The sequence below is a fragment of the Manis javanica genome, chromosome 2 (genome assembly GCF_040802235.1).
Source record: "Manis javanica isolate MJ-LG chromosome 2, MJ_LKY, whole genome shotgun sequence".
NCBI classification, from domain to species: Eukaryota; Metazoa; Chordata; class Mammalia; order Pholidota; family Manidae; genus Manis; species Manis javanica.
In genome coordinates, this window is record NC_133157.1 from 171,902,982 (window position 1) to 171,921,726 (window position 18,745).

Below are 18,745 nucleotides of genomic sequence, written 5' to 3' on the forward strand. Positions count from 1 at the left end.
TGAGTTTTTTACCTCTCTGGGCCTCAGGTCCCTTAAAATAGAGCTGATAATGGAACCAGTTACCATCACAGTGTGGTTATCATGACTAACTACAATACTTTAATAAAGCACCTCACTGTATAAGTATTTGTTTCCCTCTTCTGTTTCACTCCAAGTTCTACATAGATCCTTATACCACCTCTGCTTAAAGGCATTCGGTATCTTCATCATCCTCAACACCCAAATTCCTTATCTTGTCTCTCGAGACCCTGCAGCGGCAGGCAACAGAACCTCCCTGTGCTCTCCTTTCTGGAGCTCCTGGCATGCTGTCCCTTCTGCATCGAGCACGCTTTCCCCCTCCCAGACACTTGTGCCTGGACGGCTATTTCATTCTACAAGTTTCAGCTTGAATGTCATTCACCAGGAAGACTGACCCCAGACTGGTTTGGTGCCCAGCTCTGGATCCCCACATCACCCGATAGCTTGTTTTGCAGAGAATGTATGCTTCTTTGTACCTGTACAAAGTATAAGTAATGGATTCTTTGTCCAGCTCCCCCTTAAGCCATACTCTCTGTGAAGAAAAGGACTGTGTCCCTTATTTCTCAACCTCATTGCTTGGAATATCCTGGGTTCTGAGCACATGGATGAACAAGCACATGCCCCCAGAATACCCTTGGCATTAGAGCTTATATTCAGGAAAGAAATCACATAAAATATGAACTGGTGGACTTTGGGAATCATACAGGGGAAAGGCTAGAAAGTTCACTGTCTGGTCTCATAGGAGGAAAATACAGAATATTTAGAATTTTTAATAAATAAAATAATTGTTTTAATATTAAAATTAAGTATTTTGTTTTATTTATTTTTATATATTTTAAACTTTGAATCCTTGATGATGGGCTCCATCACAGATTTAGTCAGTTTTTACAATATAATGAAATGCTGTATTTCTCAACTTTTTAAGAACATAGTGCATTATGAACAACCAGTTTCACACCCTCACCCCATCCCACTGTATTTGACGATCAGTGTGTAGGGGGTCATCTTCTGCACAGTCCCACCCGTCAGTTACTATGACTCTGAATATGGTTTTTCAAATTTTGATACCCCCAGAGTCAGATATTTTGCCCCACCCATATTTCTTAAACTCTAGAGATTAAAATAAAAAGAGACTCATATTATTTCCTCAGTGAAAGAGTATGAGCCCAAACTTTTTTTTTTTAACCTATGGAATGCTGCTTATTCTCATGCAGTTGTTTTTCTAATGATTGAAACTTCTTCCAAACCAGATGCAGTTACATGATAGACAATGTAATTCTACTGATGAATGGTGCATTACAAAAAAAATCTGTGAAAGAGATTCTGGGGAAGTGCCACCCACTGGGCCGTTTCACAGAAATGGAAGCAGTCAACATTGCTGAGACACCTACTGACCTCTTTAATGCTGTTCTGGTTGAGACACCATTAGGTATGAATGCTTACATAGTTGTAAAACTGACTGTATATGTTGTCACAGTAATTAGACAATGTACATTCAATTCATGATTTTCTCCGTGGATGCAGTGTCATACTGTACAGATTCCTAGATGTCGAAGAGACATCAGAGAATCATCTAGTCCAGTTCCCTCATTTTTCAGATCAAGACAAATGAAGTAACCTGCTTAGGATCATGGCACAAACCATTTGTAGCCAAGAAGGAGCTGAGACTCATTTCCCAACCACCAAACACTTACACCATGTACCATACCATAGCAAATAAATTATAGAACTTGTAATTTTTTAAAAAAATTCATTTTATAACTGGGTTTTATATGATTAGTTCCTTATCCATTCATTTTTATACTTCTGTCTAAATAAGGATGTGTATAGGAAGCATTTTGTTTTAGGAAGTTTAGGAATGTCATTTTTCAGAATTGCTCAGGAGTGTCTGTCAAATGACTTGAAGCAATAATGGAATGAATGTTAATTTCATTATAGTTTGACACTGACAATAATTGTAGCATTCAAAATGCTAATGGTATCATTTTAAATTTAATATTGTCAGGAAATCTGGATAGTAGCAGTTCACTATTGGTCATTTATCAAAGATTGTATTTAAAACAAATTCTAAAAAGAAAAAAATTGAGTTTCCTAAGCTAAGGAGAAAGCATAGTGTGGTGGAAAGTAGATGAGTCTGGAGCCCAACATCCATGAGCAGGAAGCCAGGCTCAGCCTGGTCCCAGCAAGGTGACTTGGGGCATTTCAGCTCACCTCCATTTCCTCTTTTCAAAAACAATAGTAGCTTGGGGGCTTTCTTGTCCCTCCCCTCCCAGCCTGAGCCAGGAGCTCTGTCCTCTCACTTTCTCTCTAAATAAAAGCCTCTGCCTTGCTCTCCTAAAAAAAAAACAAAAAAAAAACCAATAGCATCTTACTAAGACAGTTTTTAGTACAACTCAATGCTTGGCACATAGTAAGGCTTCAAATGGTAAATATTACTATTAAATAATGGGTGAGGCGAAGCTTCAAAAAAGCAAGCCATAAAGTGAATCATTCCAAGGTGTTGTAAGGATTAAATAATTTTAAATTTATGCAGTGTTTAATACAGGGCTTATGCATAGTAAATGCTTAATAAATCATCACTCTTATTGTCATTATTATTGGTGGACCTATCAAGTCTGTGTCCACAGTACCCTAGTCAGAAGTGAGCACAGAGTGGTGTGTTCTGGAAACATTTCCTATGGTTTATAATCATGCTTTTGATTAATTTATTTTGTGTGATAATTTGTGCTTCTAGCTCCATTCTTTCAAGACTGTATGTCTGAAAATATTCTAGATGAACTGAATATTGAATTACTGCGCAATAAACTATACAAGGTAACTTTTCTCAAATATTGTATTTTTCTTTATTACATAATACATTGTAAACAGAATTCTTTACTGAAAGTTACTTTTGCCCATTAGCCAACTTCTGCAATTATGAAGCTGTGTATATTTAGAAAATATCCCTTACTGTCCTGGCTTGTCTTCTAGTTAAATGCATGCATGTCAGCTTCCCTCAACCAGCAAGATCCTCTAAAGCAGTTATCACACCCCATTCTTCTCCATCCCTTGCTCCTTGTGTAGTGGCTAGAACATAAAAGGTGGCAATTGGATGGATGGTTGCTGGTAGATGGATAGATGGGTGGGGTGAACCATATCCATTTTACAATAACCAGCATACATAGTAAACCTCAGGTTATATAGTTTCTATCTCTGTGTTCAATTCTGTTATAGAGTCCTTGAATTCTGCTGTTAAACTGTCCACACAATTTTAATCTACTAACAATATGCAGCATACAAAGATAACCAACTTTTGGACATTACATTATAGGTACCACCTTGCATAATCTTGCCAAATTCCTGGACTATGCTCCCACCATTTGATTAGCTCTGTGCAATATAGGCTGAGCAAAATCTGTCCATTTTTACCCATACAACCATAGCATCTTTGAATACTCTCACAGAGTAAATGAATGAATATATAGTGTTATGCCGTATATATAGCTTGTTATGCTGAAATACATGGTACTCTCAAAAGCTTTGCACTGAAGGCAGTTTTCCTTTTTATAAAGATACTATGGACATAGAGGAGGCATCCCTGAGATATAGCTAACAGATGGCATTGTTTTAAGCAATTTGTAGGCATTAACTCACTAAGTCCAGTCCACCCAGCCAAACTAAGTGCTATTCCCATTCCTCAAATGAGAAAACTGAGGCATGGACAGGTAAAATTTACTTGGCAGAAGTCCCTTAGCTAGTAAGTAATAGAGTTGGTATTCAAACTCAGGCAGTCTGACTCTACAGTCCAGATTCTGCCTTTCCAATATATCCCCTGCTCAAAATCACCCCATATGTGTCTCCTGAGCACTAAAAAGAGTGACTGACAGCCTAGGATCAAATCTAGAATTACTTGTAGAGCTCATAGAAGAGTTCGGCACTCTTGTTAGAGTAGCAAGAATTAACCATATGAAGTAATCCAATAACCATGCAAAAAAAGTCCTTGTTAAGTAATTATAAGGTATGATAAATACAACTGTGTTCTTTCATAGTTTTTTTTAAGCTGTGCAACATGCTTCAATGTGAAAGTTTGTACCATGTTTATTATAAAATATCTCCCTGCAGGAGAAGCAATTCAGTTTCCATTAAAGCATTTAATAAGCCATGAAAAGCTGATCTAGAATTTTCCAAAAGGAAAACATATTCCTTTTATTGTTACTGATCTTTCTTCTTTTTAAGTCTTATCTCGAAGCATTCTATAAATTCTGTAAGAATCATGATGATGTCACAGCGGATATTATGTGTCCCATTCTTGAGGTAAGAAAGAGTCCTTGAAATTTTTTATGGCAAATACTGTGCCTACTACTTTCATTTGTGTAATCTTATTTGTATTTTTATCTTAGAAGCTCATTTATCTAAAAATAGAATACACAATATATTTTACTATACATATCACTTGATGCCTTCAATTAAGAGTGGTATTTTCCAAGTTTCCTACATAGAAGAGTTGCTTTGGAATTAGGAAAGAATAATGCTTATAAAAGTTTTGTTATGATTCATTTTGATGTAGTATGACAAATGTAGATTGTAATTAGTTAAATTTTTAGTATACTATGGACAACTGGTGAACTGTAAGTACGCTTTTAATAATCACCCAACTTCCCTCCAATAAGGGAATATTGGGCAATTGGGAACCCTTACAACTTGGCACCAAAGTCCACTCTGAGCCATTCCTTATATAAATCCTAAGATAAAGGCCACACCAAATGACCACTGAATATCCCAGCTGTGGGTAGGAAGACCCTGGGCTAGGTGGCTCGCAGTTGACATGCTGACTTACTACGTGTCAAATGCCACCATTGGTGTCTGCCTCTCTAACTGATGATATACTCTTTTTGATTCCCTTTACCACCACAGATTTTATCTGTTTAGTGGTCATCTTGCCTGCAAATGTTGATCCACAAATGCATGAGATATTCAGGCTAGAGATCAGAAGGATCTGAGGTACCTTGGGACACAGTCTGCACTGATTATTTTACATAGACCTCTCTGACTGGCTTCATTTGAATTATTTTTGAAGAGAAAGTATACCATTGTGGGCTTAGAAAAGCCCTTGCTTTGCCTGTGTAACTAAGTTATCTCTAAAGAATATCTTTTATCATAGGGGTATCCGTTAAGGAGACTTAATTGATGGGCAGATTAAATATTTCAGTGACTTATGATTTCAAGAAAAGTCTATTAAGAAAAAAAAGAAATAAAAACTTGAACAATTCATCTGTATATATTTTAACCTAATGCGCTGAAACTGCTAACGATAAAATTAGTTCCCCTCAAAACATCAAATCACTAATATTTTATAGTTAAAGATACTTTGCTATCCCCTGTTGAACTCTTAAAGCTTAAGAAGTCCTTGAAGTAAAGAGTTTATCACTGGAGAACTCCAGAAATACATGTTTGTTCTTACCTATTTTACACAGAAAGGGGGCTTCTGTAAATAAAAAACATTTTTGTCATGGCATGCTAAATGTCAGAAAGTGAACTAGTCTCTTTCAGACGTGCTGATCATGTAATATAAGTAATCTAATGATCCTATGAGTGCCCCCCATTCTTCTCATAAATTTAACTACTAGTCACAACATAAGAAGCCACATTGTTTATGGCTCAAGTATAGTTTCTACATGGCATAATTCTTGTGGTTTAGAACTGGTCCATGTACTTAATACTAAAAAAATATGTATAATAAAAGTTATAACTCATAACCTTACAAAAAGTATACAGTGGTACCATTAATAACTAATATTTGTTATGTGCCAAATACTATCCCGGTTGCTTTTTATACTTGAATTCACTTGGACTTCAAAGTAGCCCATCAAAATGGGTAGTTCAGTTCCTGTTTCTAGAAGGGGCAACTGAGGCATGGGAAGGCTGCTAACTTGCTGATGTCCCACAGCTAGCAAGTGGTAGTGTCAGGATTTGAACCGAAGCAGCCACTATGTTATATTACCTCTACATTAAATTCACCATTCACAATTCTTATGTAAAAGTAAGTGCTAATTCACAAGCAGAATTATACTGCATGTGCTATAAAAATCAGAATTAGATAAGAATTATGTCTGTAATCTTTGGTAATGTAAAAAGGACAGCATAGTATTAGAAGAATGCTTGTCCCTGGGAGGGTTTGCTCAGACTACTCTGTACCCAGTGTTCTCATCATCCCTTTCCTAGACCCATGAGACTGCCATATTAGACTAGATTTTTTTTCAAGCTGTGTTAAAAATAAAAATCCATTTCACTATCTTTATATATTTACATAGAAATATCAGTTACATGTGACATACATGACTTGTAATTATAATGTTTCTAAAGACATGATCAGAAGAGATTTGTCAGATTTATATAAATACATCAGGTCATGTCATTACCTCCCCTTTTATTTGTGCAACTATAAAGAGCCCAATCGTTTATAAAGAGCACTTCCAGTTTGTAAAGTTTAATTTAATCTCATTTGACAGGAGATTTCAAAAGACTATGGTAAGAGAGGCCATTAACCTGGGCTTACATGTGAAAATTTGACCTAGTTCCAAGATTGTAACTTCATATGAGAAGGAAAAAGAAATTAAGTCATGTTCAAGGCAAATGCACTACAGTGTACATTTGCCTTTATGCCTTTTATTTTTTATTGAAGTATATTTGGTATATAATACTATGTTGATTTTAGAAGTACAAGTGATTCAACAATTATACACATTACAAAATGCTCACCACAGTAAGTGTAATTACCAGCTGTCACCATACAAAGATATTACAACATTACAATATTATTGACTATATTCCTTTTGCTGTGCTTTTCATCCCTGTGACTTACTTACTTCATAATTGGTAACTTGACCCTTTTTATCCTCTTCACCTATTTCACCCATCCCCCTCATCCCTCTCCTGTGGCAACTACCAGTTTATTCTCTGTGTTTATAAGTCTGTTTCTGTTTTTTTTTGTTTAATTCTTCAGAGTGCACATGTAAGTGAAATCATATCCTATTTTTCTATGTTTGACTTATTTCACTTAGCATAATACCCTCTAGGTCCATCCACATTGCTGCAGATGGCAATAGTTCATTCATTTTTTGTGGCTGAGTAATATTCCAGTGCATTTAAGTACCACACTCTATCCATTCATTCATCAATGGACACTTAGCTTTGCTTCCATATCTTGGCTATTGTAAATAATGCTGAGATAAACATAAGGGGCCTGTACCTTTTTTTTTATTAAGGTATCATTGATAGACAACCTTATGCTCAGATTTCAAATGAGCAACATTGTGGTTACTACATTCCCCCTATTATCAAGTCCCCACATATACCCCATTACAGTCACTGTCCATCAGCATAGTAAGCTTCTCTGTGCTATACTTCCTTCCCCATGCCCCCTATATTATGTGTGCTAATCATAATGGCACCTGTATCTTTTTTAATTAGTCATTTTGTTTTCTTTAGTTAAATTCCCAGAAGTTGCCTTTATGCCTTTTATTACTTGTTTTTGCTCTTCTGACAATCTGTATGATTAAGGAAGGAGTGAAAACAAGTACACAATATGTTTGTTTCTTCTCACTGGGCAGTACACATGCTAACAAGGCTGGGCTTGACTCCAGTTCCCATCACTGTCACCCATTGCCATCAACCCTCCACCCAGTGCTCCCACCAGGGATTCCTTTCCTTCTGTAAGGGTCTGGCAAGAATGTATGCCCTGATCAGCCCCACTATCATGGGCTGCTGAGAATGATTTTGAATAAGTCAGTAGTACATTGTTATCTTTTGCAACAATAATAAATAAGTTACAGTTATAAAATGAATGCATGTTGTAGGGAGGAGTAAAAGGAAAGACAAGGGCCATCTGACGTGCACTGGGCCACACAGGATGCCAACCCCCTGCAAATGGTACAGGGCTTAAGTGAAACCAGTACCACTGCCTTCACTGTCCTCTGTAATCTTACGTTCCAAACTGTCTGCTTAGGGAGAGCCACAGACAGGATAGCCTTTTTATAATTCCAGATCATAGTTCTTTTCACTAAGAGAATACACACTCTCAGACCCAAAGAGCCTCTAGACTAGAAGAAAATAGTAAGATACACAGACAGTTATAATAAACAGGAAATTAAAATATAATTAGGAGTCAAAGGAAACCACATTCAATTAGGGAGAAAAGAAGGGCTTCCTGTGAAAAAGATGGCATTTGCTGGGACCCTCAGATGCAGGTACGATCTCAACATGGCAAGTCATGGGATGGAGTATGTGCTTTGGAGGTAAAGGGCTGGAAGCTGGGAAGTGTATGGAGTGTTCAGATAACCTAAGGTATCAATCCAGGTGCCCTCTTCGTGGCATGGCAGGTAAAGCCTTTCATGTTCTCTCCAGCCATGTCCACCTTACTTCTTCAGCTTCCTCCCCAGTGTCTGAGCTCCAACCATTCCTCTGAAGTGTGATGCTTCACTTCACGCAGCTTCCTTCCTTGGACTGGCCTCTGCTGCCCTGGGCCTCTGCGGTGCTGCCCACCCCGCTTACTTCTCTCTGCAAAATCCGAACATCTTATACAGCGATGTGTATTAATTATTTCTCTATAAAACTGAAAAACAAAGTGAAAATAATTCTAACATCTTAGAACTACAAAGCACACTGGAGAACATCTGGGACAATGAACTCCATTGTTGCTCCTTCCCCTTAAGGTTTGTTATTACCTCTTGCTTTTCTCCCTCTTGCTTTTCTTCTCTTATCCCTGGAAGAGCTAACATTACTGACAGGATTGGTTATATTCAGTAGCCAGAGGCAGCTGTCTTTGCTTCCATATATGGCCACTCCCTGCCTCTGGCTCACCCATAATTTCCATGAGGTCAGTCAAAGGATCAGAAGGAACTAACTCTCACTCCCCTGATAGAAACACCTGTTCTAACAAGCGTTCCATTAAAACTGTTATAAGTCTGGATTTGTTATGGGTTAATTAGTCAAGAATTAACCGATCAAAGGATAGCTCTTGGAGTCTCATATGCACACAGATAACCTTGGAATCTTGCTAAAATGCAGATTTTGGTTCAGTAGGGCTGGACTGTTGCCTGAAACTCTGCATTTCTAACAAGCTCCCAGGTGATGTCAGTGTTACCGATCCATGAAACACACTTTGAGCAGCAACACTGCAGAGAATCGTGGAGAATTGTAGAAGTGGTAGAATCATAGACCCTTCTGTTGGATTTACTAAACAGTAACAGTCTTCCTATGTGTCAGACACTGGATATTATAAAATGAATAGCCAACAAGAGAGAGGTGTAGTAGGAAGAAAAATACGTGCAGGTTGTAAAATAAGGTCAATGCAGGGTGCTTCAGGTATAAGGAGAAGAGTTTCTGAGTCCGAGGACCCCATGACAAACTCCCATGACAGTCAGACAGATGCCACGGAGGACAGACTGAGGTGAAATGGTAGGAGGAGAACCAAGAGACAGAAGATACCCCACCAAAGGAATACAAAGAAATTTCAAGAAAGACTGAATGGTTAGAGGAACTAGAGAGGCCAACATGGGGCTGTTGCTCAGGTGCCGAGTGGTGCCCAGCATGAAGGAGACAGGCCGTCACTCTATGTGACCCACCTAAAAGACCGAGTGCCAAACCCTTCATCTAACACACGAGGAAACTGAGGCCCTGAGAGGAAGATAACTTGCCCTGAACCATATTACTTTGAGCTACAGAGTGAGATATATTGATCCCTAACCTAGGACTTTACAGAAGAAAACCAAAACATGAAAATACGAACAAGTAAGTAGCACAGTTTCACTATGTAAAAAATCATACATGAACAATCAGAAAAGTGTTAACTTGTATGATACGCACTTTTTGTTCTAAACATCCTGCCAGGCATGTCCACTTAAATTATCTTGTTTTGTCTCTGAATAGACCCCAACAAGTAAGTATTACTCCCATGGTTGTGGAAAAAACATTTAAGACTCTAGCCTATGTGACAGAAACATGTAACTACTTGGCAGAGAGCCTGGGAGCTAATGTTTCAGGGGGCTTCAGGAGTCGTAGACTGTTGTCACTGGTGTGTGATCCTCCTCTGGCAGTTACACCATTAGAGGAGGCTAAGGGAACATTAGTAACCCAAGTCTGTATTATAATCAGACACAGACCCAGGAAGGATAGAAAGTCACTTTGGAAATGAATTTTTCTACTCAGAGTTCTGGTTGTAGCAGTTAACAGATAGTTAGATTTCACTGATTTTGTGTCTTGAAAATTCAGTTTGAGGCTGACAGACGTGCTTTCATCATCACTCTTAACTCCTTTGGGACTGAACTGAGCAAAGAGGACCGGAAGACCCTCTACCCCACCTGCGGCATGCTCCATCCTGAGGGGCTGCGCCTGTTGGCCCAAGCGGAAGACTTTGAACAGATGAAGAGAGTGGCGGATCATTATGGGGTATGTGATTACACCAGGTTCCCAGAATGCTTGTTATTTCATTGCACATCAATGTACACGTCTTATCAAAAGCAGTCATGAGTTTTTAAGGTAGAAAGCAATGTCTCTTGCTGTAACTGTCTCTCCCAACGTTCCTGACCCAAGCTCGTGTTTTTTAAGGTTCCTGCTGAGCAAATACTTGTTTAAATCTCCAAGGAGCAGTCATTTGAGCACTTATGTTCAAGAACTTAATAAAGCAAGTTCCCCAAGGGACTGTTACAGTCTTCTGGACATGTGGGCTCACGTCAAAGTTATGTAAATTAGCCTGACCCCACAGTCCTTTCCAGTGTGCGTTGCATAAACAGGTTAGGTACAGAACATCTGCTTGAAATACAAGGGAGACAATGGACATGTTGGCTTATACCGCTCCCTTTGTTTAGTGGCCAGAAATAGGGACTGGAAAGAAAGCTGCTCTGCCGTTCCCTTATTCCAGCTTCTGACCACTCTTAGAGAGCCTGAAGCTTCTCAGTTCAAGGTGACACACTTATCCCCTGATTCCATTCCTCCTGACTTACAGCCGGTATTGTAACACTCTCCAGGTAACTTGTCCAGAACTGAAATGACTTTCTTATTTTTTCCTGTGAATGTTTGAAGCCCTACAGGAAAGAGAAGAGTCAGTGAATGTCATCTGTCATTGTAAAAGGGTCTCCAGCATAATCCTAAAATTTGAGCTTCTTCCCAATTTCCAGTCCCTCCATGCTTGAAATTTCATATGAATTTTATCAATTGTTCTCTCAAAGAACCCATGAGTCATACTGATCAAACCACAAGCATTCATTGAGTCTTTGGAATGCACCCAACTAGCCCCGAGGATGATACACATTGAGAGTAGAACTGCTTTTGCCTTTTGCCTATAGTCCTGAATAAGCCAAGAGTCTAGAATTCCATCTATACTCTCTAATTACTTTGATTTTTTAATATTTTCTCAGGAAGTCAATGATCCTACACATTCAGACCTTATAGATATTTTTTAAAATAAATGTACAATTTCTATATTGCTAGGAAAATGTCTTCTTATCTACTTATGTGAAATGAAAATTCATTAAAAACAATAGTCTCTTGTCTTTATTTTTAAGGTATACAAGCCTTTGTTCGAGGCTGTGGGTGATGGCAGTGGGGGAAAGACCTTGGAGGATGTGTTTTATGAGCGTGAGGTATGAGATAAGTGGCAATGTTATCAGCTTATATATGCTTTTCCTCTTACTCTGGGTTTTAAATATTTTCTTTCTTTGGGTTTTCTTTTTACACTTGATTGGGCCATTTGATTAGGCGCATTCAGTTTGACAGCTGTGTGTTAGTATGAGCTAGTATCTCTGGCTGGGAGGGCCCTGTCATTCACATATGATGACTGCTTGTGGAATTGTTCTATCCAGAAGCATGCAGTGCCCACGTGAAACTCTGGAAGGCATGCAGTTATTTCCTAATTAACTGAGACAACAAGCTCAGACATTCTCATGCTCATATATTAACTATCCTCATGGTGTGCAGTCTGCTAGGTGCATCTCACCAGTCCATCCCTTCTTCAAGTTGGATTTATCTATGGTTATTAAATATTATGACTTATTACATAAGTCCTGGACACAGTTATAACACTTAGGAGTTATTCATATAGACATCCATCCAGAGATTCTAGATTATTCTCTTCCCCTTCAAGCAGAAGAGTACTTAATCCACTTACCGTCAGTTCCTGGGCTACCGAATTCTTCAACAAAAGGGCTTTTTTGTTGGTACCAGGTAAGTTGCCCCAAATTTAGAGAAGTTTTCTAGTGCATTCCACTCATTTCTCTAACACCACTGGACCTCCCATTTCAGTTGATTGGAACTGACAGAGTACCCCAAAATTTCTCCAAACTTTAGGGTTAGCCTGGCTCCGGAAGGCAATATGGGAACCTTCTTGTAATCCCTCCTCTAGACCTTTCCCAACAGCTTCATAGTGTCCGTCATAGAAAGAAGTAAAAACAATGCACATTACCCCATGTATTAGGAAGTTTTAGAAGTCCTCACTACTGCAGTACTGCTTCAAAGAAGGCTGTTAAAAAAGCTGCCCTTGGCAGGAAAAATGGGTGTCTGTTTCTAAGAACAGGGATTTCCACTTCCTGACTAGTTAGCTTGAGGTTTTCAGAGCTACGTGAGAGACTCCGTACCTTGCCTCTTTTTTTCAAAATGGAAAAGGAATTGTTCTATTTCAGACTTTACCCAAGTTTAAAATAATTTTTTTAAAATTTTCTTTTGCCTATCTTCCTTCTCAGAGGAAAAAAAACCCCAATTCATCTGTATGTCAGGTTGCTGCAGAGCACCCTAAGAAAGCTCACAATATCCCTCAGTCCAAATTCTAGGGGCTGGGGACATTGCCCTGAAGAGGAGAGACAGCCCAAAAACCTTTTCAAAGTTGTGGCCAAAGAAAAATCGTTTACCTGAATGAGACAAGTCCACTAGCTAGAAGCCAGATACATGTTATTACAAAGTTACACACACCCACGGTTTTCCTAGGAATCTTTCCTAGCAGTGCTGTTGGGATTTGGGCTTGTGTTCTGATTCTGCAAACTTACTTTTTTTTTTTAATTATTTTTTATTAAAGGGTAGTTGACACACAGTATTACATTAGTTTCAGGTGTACAACACAGTGATTCAACATTTATATACATGATAATTCTAGCTACCAGCTATCACCATACAAAGTTGTTACAATATTTTGACTATATTCCTTATGCTATACATTACATCCGGTTACTTATTTATTTTACAATTGGAGGTCTGTACTTTTTTTTTTTTGAGAGGGCATCTCTCATATTTATTGATCAAATGGTTGTTAACAACAATAAAATTCTGTATAGGGGACTCAATGCTCAATGCACAATCATTAATCCACCCCAAGCCTAATTTTCGTCAGTCTCCAATCTTCTGAAGCATAACGAACAAGTTCTTACATGGAGAACAAATTCTTACACAGTGAATAAGTTACATAGTGAACAGTACAAGGGCAGTCATCACAGAAACTTTCGGTTTTGCTCATGCATTATGAACTATAAACAATCAGGTCAAATATGAATATTCGTTTGATTTTTATACTTGATTTATATGTGGATCCCACATTTCTCTCTTTATTATTATTATTTTTAATAAAATGCTGAAGTGGTAGGTAGATGCAAGATAAAGGTAGAAAACATAGTTTAGTGTTGTAAGAGAGCAAATGTAGATGATCAGGTGTGTGCCTGTAGACTATGTGTTAATCCAAGCTAGACAAGGGCAATAAAACATCCACGGATGCAGAAGATTTCTCTCAGAACAGTGGGGATGAGGTTCTAAGCCTCACCTCTGTTGATCCCCAATTTCTCACCTGATGGCCCCCCTGCGACTGTGCCTGTCTTAGGTTGTTCCTCCCTTGAGGAATCTTACCCTTCTCTGGCTAACCAGTCATCTTCCGGGGCCATGCAGGGAAATGTAAAGTTGGTAAGTGAGAGAGAAGCCTTATTGTTTGAAAAGGTTAGCTTTTTACTTCTTTGCAGATTTATGCCCTGTGGCTTCTATGCCCAGCATTTGTCTTGAGGTATCTTTATCACTTGGAAGAATTATGATACTTGGTAAATTTGATATGAGGCACGAATTCTCTTTAAGGGTTGTAATTAGGAAGGAAGAAGAAAAGCTATAGAAGTAGCAGGCGGAAGAAAACATGGGAAGATTGATTATTTCTGCAAACTTACTTTTTAAACAAACGTTGTCTATCTTTAACTGCAGTGACTCTTAAATTCCCCTTAGAACTTGCTAAGTTGCTACTGCTTTCCTCTATTTGGAGTCATTTGGACATTTATTTAATCACAAATAAGTGCTACACGAGCACCAGCCAGTCTGTAGCTTAGTATTATTTCAGAAATGTAGTGTGCTCCTAATAAGGTGATGGTCCGTGTTTTTTGTTTTTCCTTCCTCAGGTACAGATGAATGTGCTGGCCTTCAACAGGCAGTTCCATCATGGAGTGTTTTACGCATACACAAAGCTGAAGGAGCAAGAGATGAGAAATGTCGTGTGGATAGCAGAATGCATTTCACAAAGGCATCGGACTAAAATTAACAGTTACATTCCAATTTTATAATTCAGTGGGGGACCTCAAATGCAGAAAATCGTAAATGTCAAGAGGAAGTTTTGAGGAAAGTAAAAGCAATCGTGTTTTTATCTAGTTTACATAAAAATAAGATACACTCCACCTGCGTGAATTGCAGGCTCACTGAAAACAGTAAACCAGTCCTGTCCCCAAGCCTTACTTGTTTTTCCAGCAGTCTTAAATCTTGTTTCCACATTTCTGTCTCATTCTTCACCAGAATTTAGACATTAATTTTAATTAACCATATAATACTTTTCCTATTCTTTTTTTTTCTTTTACTTTTCCTATTCTTGATTGGTTACATTAAAACCCAAATCTAATAAAAGTTTTTTACTCTTGCATATCCACATTTCTCCACAAGCACACATACTGTCTGCTTTACTTTTTAACTATCTGTTCCTCCCCCTAAGTCCACAAAAGTCCAGAGCTGTATGGAGACAACGTGGACCATTTCTGATGGGAAATAATGGGGTTTTTTTTCTACTACACTTTGATCTGGAAAGCTCGGGAACACTGCCCCATTCTGAATTATAGTCCCTACATGCAAGTAATGTTAAATATGTTATTAAGGCTACAGCTTACAACTGATTTTCTTCCAACTTTCTTTAAATAAAAGGTGTATCTCTACTGCAGTTCCTTTGTGCTTTGCCTGAGAAGAAAGTAACCCACTAATTATATTTTATTCATTCAGAAGCATAAGTCATTGGTTTAGTTTGCAAAATGTGGATTCTCTATAAAACTTCAGTAGAACTGGTGTATGAAGCCACCCAGAAATAGAAGGAGAAGCAAACACTGCTCAAGTCCTTTCGTTAAAAATGCAAGGTTTCTAAATGAAAAATCTGTATTCACTATATTTTAAAATTTAAGCATATGTACAAATTCAAAGTTCTTCATGTGAAAATATTTTCAGAGAGTATACACATACTGGTATCAAGACTTAAGTGCAATGACAAGGAGTACATCAACTTTTCTGCAAAAATCCCCAACTTTTTTGTGGAGTATTTAATTGTGGTGATAGAGATTTTTAAGCATAAAGAGAACTTGTGGCTCACAGAGTAGGAAGGAAAGCATTTGTCTTGGCTCCTTGGTGGCATCTGAACCCTGCAGAAGGCTTCAGTGCAAACCCGTCTGCTTGACCCAAATAGCCCACTTCCCAAGGGCAGAAAGCAGCCTTCTTGGCTTGCTCCAGGCCCTGCATGAGGCCGCTGCCTTCACTCCAAGGCGTGGGCCAGGAGTCGTCCATAATTGACATTTTAACCTGTGGTGTCTGCAGTGGAGGAACTAAAGGCTTCAGACTTCTTTAGAAGTTGAGAGCAAAGATGCTGATGAGAAAGAGGTAGCTTAGAAAAAGATACCAAGATGATTCTCAGACTAAAGTCTTCCTGCCTGCCCTGCGGATGTGGGTGGGCCCTGAATGTGTCCCAGGTCCCTGGGCTGAATTTACCTCCCTTTCATTCTACATAAATAATGAAGACCTCAGTCCCCCAAACCCTTCTCCAGGTCTAACCACTGAGTGAACATTGGGGAGAGGAAACTACACACAAACCTCTGAAGCAGACAGCTGTGCCCCTCCTAGAGAGGAGGGGACTCAGGGCAGTTTAAAGAAGTCACTTTGAACTTCCGTGGCTTTTAAGTGGCTGCTCTGGGAACTGACTTTGCTGTCATATTTCAGGGAACTGGTCTACATTGGAGAACAGGAACTTTTGAAAACTATTCATACTCAATAAAATACGGCCAAAAAATCAGGTATGTAGAGCAATGTAGAAAACAATGAGGCAAAAAATTTTTCTAAGTGATTAGATGAGGTTCCTAATCCCTTTCCCAGCCTCCCAGCAGAATTTGATCAACCTCTTAAATTTCCATCTCTAGTTTGCTGCAACTGGTCTTCAAACACTGTGCCAGTTAATTCCGGGTATAGAATATGCCCAGAATTGCTCGCAGTCTGCGGCCAGTCGCCCCTGCGAAGCTCACTTCACAGATGGGCAGCCGCTCCCCCCTCTGCCTTCTCTGCTCGCTTTGGCACTGCTCTCCTGGCCTTCCATGTCAGTCTATCCATGGACAGGAGCAGGTTAGATCTTAAATAAGGTTTTGTAGTCGGGAGAATTTGTACAAAAATAGCATTTGCAATTTTCAGGATATTTGGAGAACATTTAAGAAGAAATGCAATCATTTCATTTCTCGTGATGCTTTAGGAACGAGGAACAGAGACTGAGGGCAAATGGCAGTAACATTTGAAGCTGGGTGAGTCTGGCCCAAGGCTAACTTGCTGGACAGTGAAGGAATTCAGTTAGCCATTTTGGCGTGTCCACCACCACCACCTCTCCCTGCAGCAGGGCAGCAATGTAATAAGACATCGAGAAGGTTAAATAAATCTTTGTAGAGCAAAGAAAGACTTGGTGATGACCAGATCTGCATGGTTTCATTAGCAGTAACCCTTAAGTCTACCACTAAAAACGCTGTTGACCATGTCAGAGCTCACAAAGTAGACGCAGATATGGAAGGACAATTACATTTCACTCTGTTTTGTCTTAGTTTCAGGAACAGACAAATTCTCCTTACTGTTGGATTCATTTGTCATCTTGAGTTGTTTCCTCTTCAGCAAATGAAAATATTAATACTTATATGTATGGAATAGAATTGCTAAGGAATATATGTGACATTATCAGAGGATGTCATTCTTCCTTTCATCCCTGATGTCTCCTGATAGCTGATGCCAGGAGTTTTGATGTCATTCTGGATTGCTGCACTATCATAACATGTATACACATTATAAATATGAAACCAGGATGTAGAAACTATAATAAGGAGCACACCACCTGCCCTAAGCAATTTGCCATCCTCCTCCTCTTTTACATCTTCACTATTCCATCTAGCTCCCATTAATTACTTTTCCAGCCTCTCCCTCTTTCTCCTCGATTTCCTTGTGCTTCAGTTTTCGGCTTCCACCACCAATGAAGCCTTGATCGCTAATTGCAGCCCGGCTCAGCAGAGTACTGCTCCACATGGACCACATCTGACTGCTTATTCAAGGGAAGGCAAATTGGAATTCTTGGAAAGAAAGGAGAATAAGTTAGGAAGTTAGAGGCTAGGGAAAATAAATACATAAAAATGGAATCATCATTCTGACCAGATCCACAAATGCCATTTAAAAGCTAAGATTGTTGACAAGCTGTAAAAGTACAGCAGGAGCTCTAGGACAATCATAGACTTCTGGTACCCCTGACATTCTTGTTACCTTTTAGTCAGTGTGGATCTCTTAGTGACAAAGTTGGAAGCAGTTAAACAAACAAATGAATAAATAAAAGTTTTAGGCTTCCATTTCAGGTAACAAGGACTAGGCCCCCACTCCACTTTACAAGGGCTACCATTAGGACTTGCTGTACGGTGGTTTTACAACATATCTGCACATTTCTTTGGCATTCCTCCCACCAAGAGATGATGGGGTCTTTGTTCCTTCTACTTGAATTTGAGCCGGCCTCAGTGACTTGCTCATAAGCCACAGAATCCAGAAAAAGGGGTGCTGTGCTGTATAACTTCCAAGACAATGCAGTTTCCTTTGCTTGCTGGATTTTAGAGTGCTGAGCTACCAGGTAAGTGGTCCAGCTTCTGTGAGACTCCCACGCTGTGAGGAAGCCACGCCACATGGAGAGGTGAAGTATAGACAAACACGACAACCCCAGTTGAATTCCTACCAAGAGCATCAACTACCACCCATGTGAGAGCCACACTGGCAGTCTGGCTCAGTCAACCCCTCAGATACTAAAGCCCAGCTCCAATACCTGACTGCGACTGTTTAAGAGACCCCAGGTGAGGAGGTGAAGACTCTCCACATGAGTCCTTCCTAAATTCCTGACCCACAGAATACCTGAGCATAATAAAACACTTGTTTTGAACCATTAATTTGGGGGTATTTTTCTGCAGTAATACTTAATGGAGCAATGGTGCTCAGTAGTCATCACTGAATATGTCCAACAGGGTTTTGAGGCCACTTTAAAGTCCTTTCTAAGTCCTGCCTAAGTCATCCACTCTCTAGTCATCTTTCGCAGATGCTCGGGACAGGTATAGTTTTCTGCACATATCACCCACAAAAGAGCCTTGGTTCTGACTTGGAGGGACTACCTCTATGCCATTTGACAGAAACATCATCCCTCAAGCCAGATATAGAC

General features: G+C 39.2%; 1 protein-coding gene across 4 annotated transcripts in view; it reads left to right on the forward strand.

Annotated features, from left to right (window-relative positions):
- Positions 1 to 15,211, forward strand: part of ATP6V0D2 (ATPase H+ transporting V0 subunit d2) — a 42,838-nt gene extending 27,627 nt beyond the window's left edge. For 2 of the 4 annotated variants that reach the window (XM_073229786.1, XM_073229785.1), the window contains 6 exons: positions 1,269 to 1,447; positions 2,753 to 2,832; positions 4,234 to 4,311; positions 10,267 to 10,443; positions 11,559 to 11,636; positions 14,409 to 15,211. In XM_073229786.1, coding sequence (XP_073085887.1) covers positions 1,269 to 1,447; positions 2,753 to 2,832; positions 4,234 to 4,311; positions 10,267 to 10,443; positions 11,559 to 11,636; positions 14,409 to 14,570 — 754 coding nt within the window. In that variant the 3' untranslated portion in view covers positions 14,571 to 15,211. The remainder of the gene's footprint in view (positions 1 to 1,268; positions 1,448 to 2,752; positions 2,833 to 4,233; positions 4,312 to 10,266; positions 10,444 to 11,558; positions 11,637 to 14,408) is intronic. The other 2 variants (XM_073229788.1, XM_073229787.1) reach the window with 2 other exon arrangements.
- The last annotated feature ends 3,534 nt before the right edge of the window (positions 15,212 to 18,745 follow it).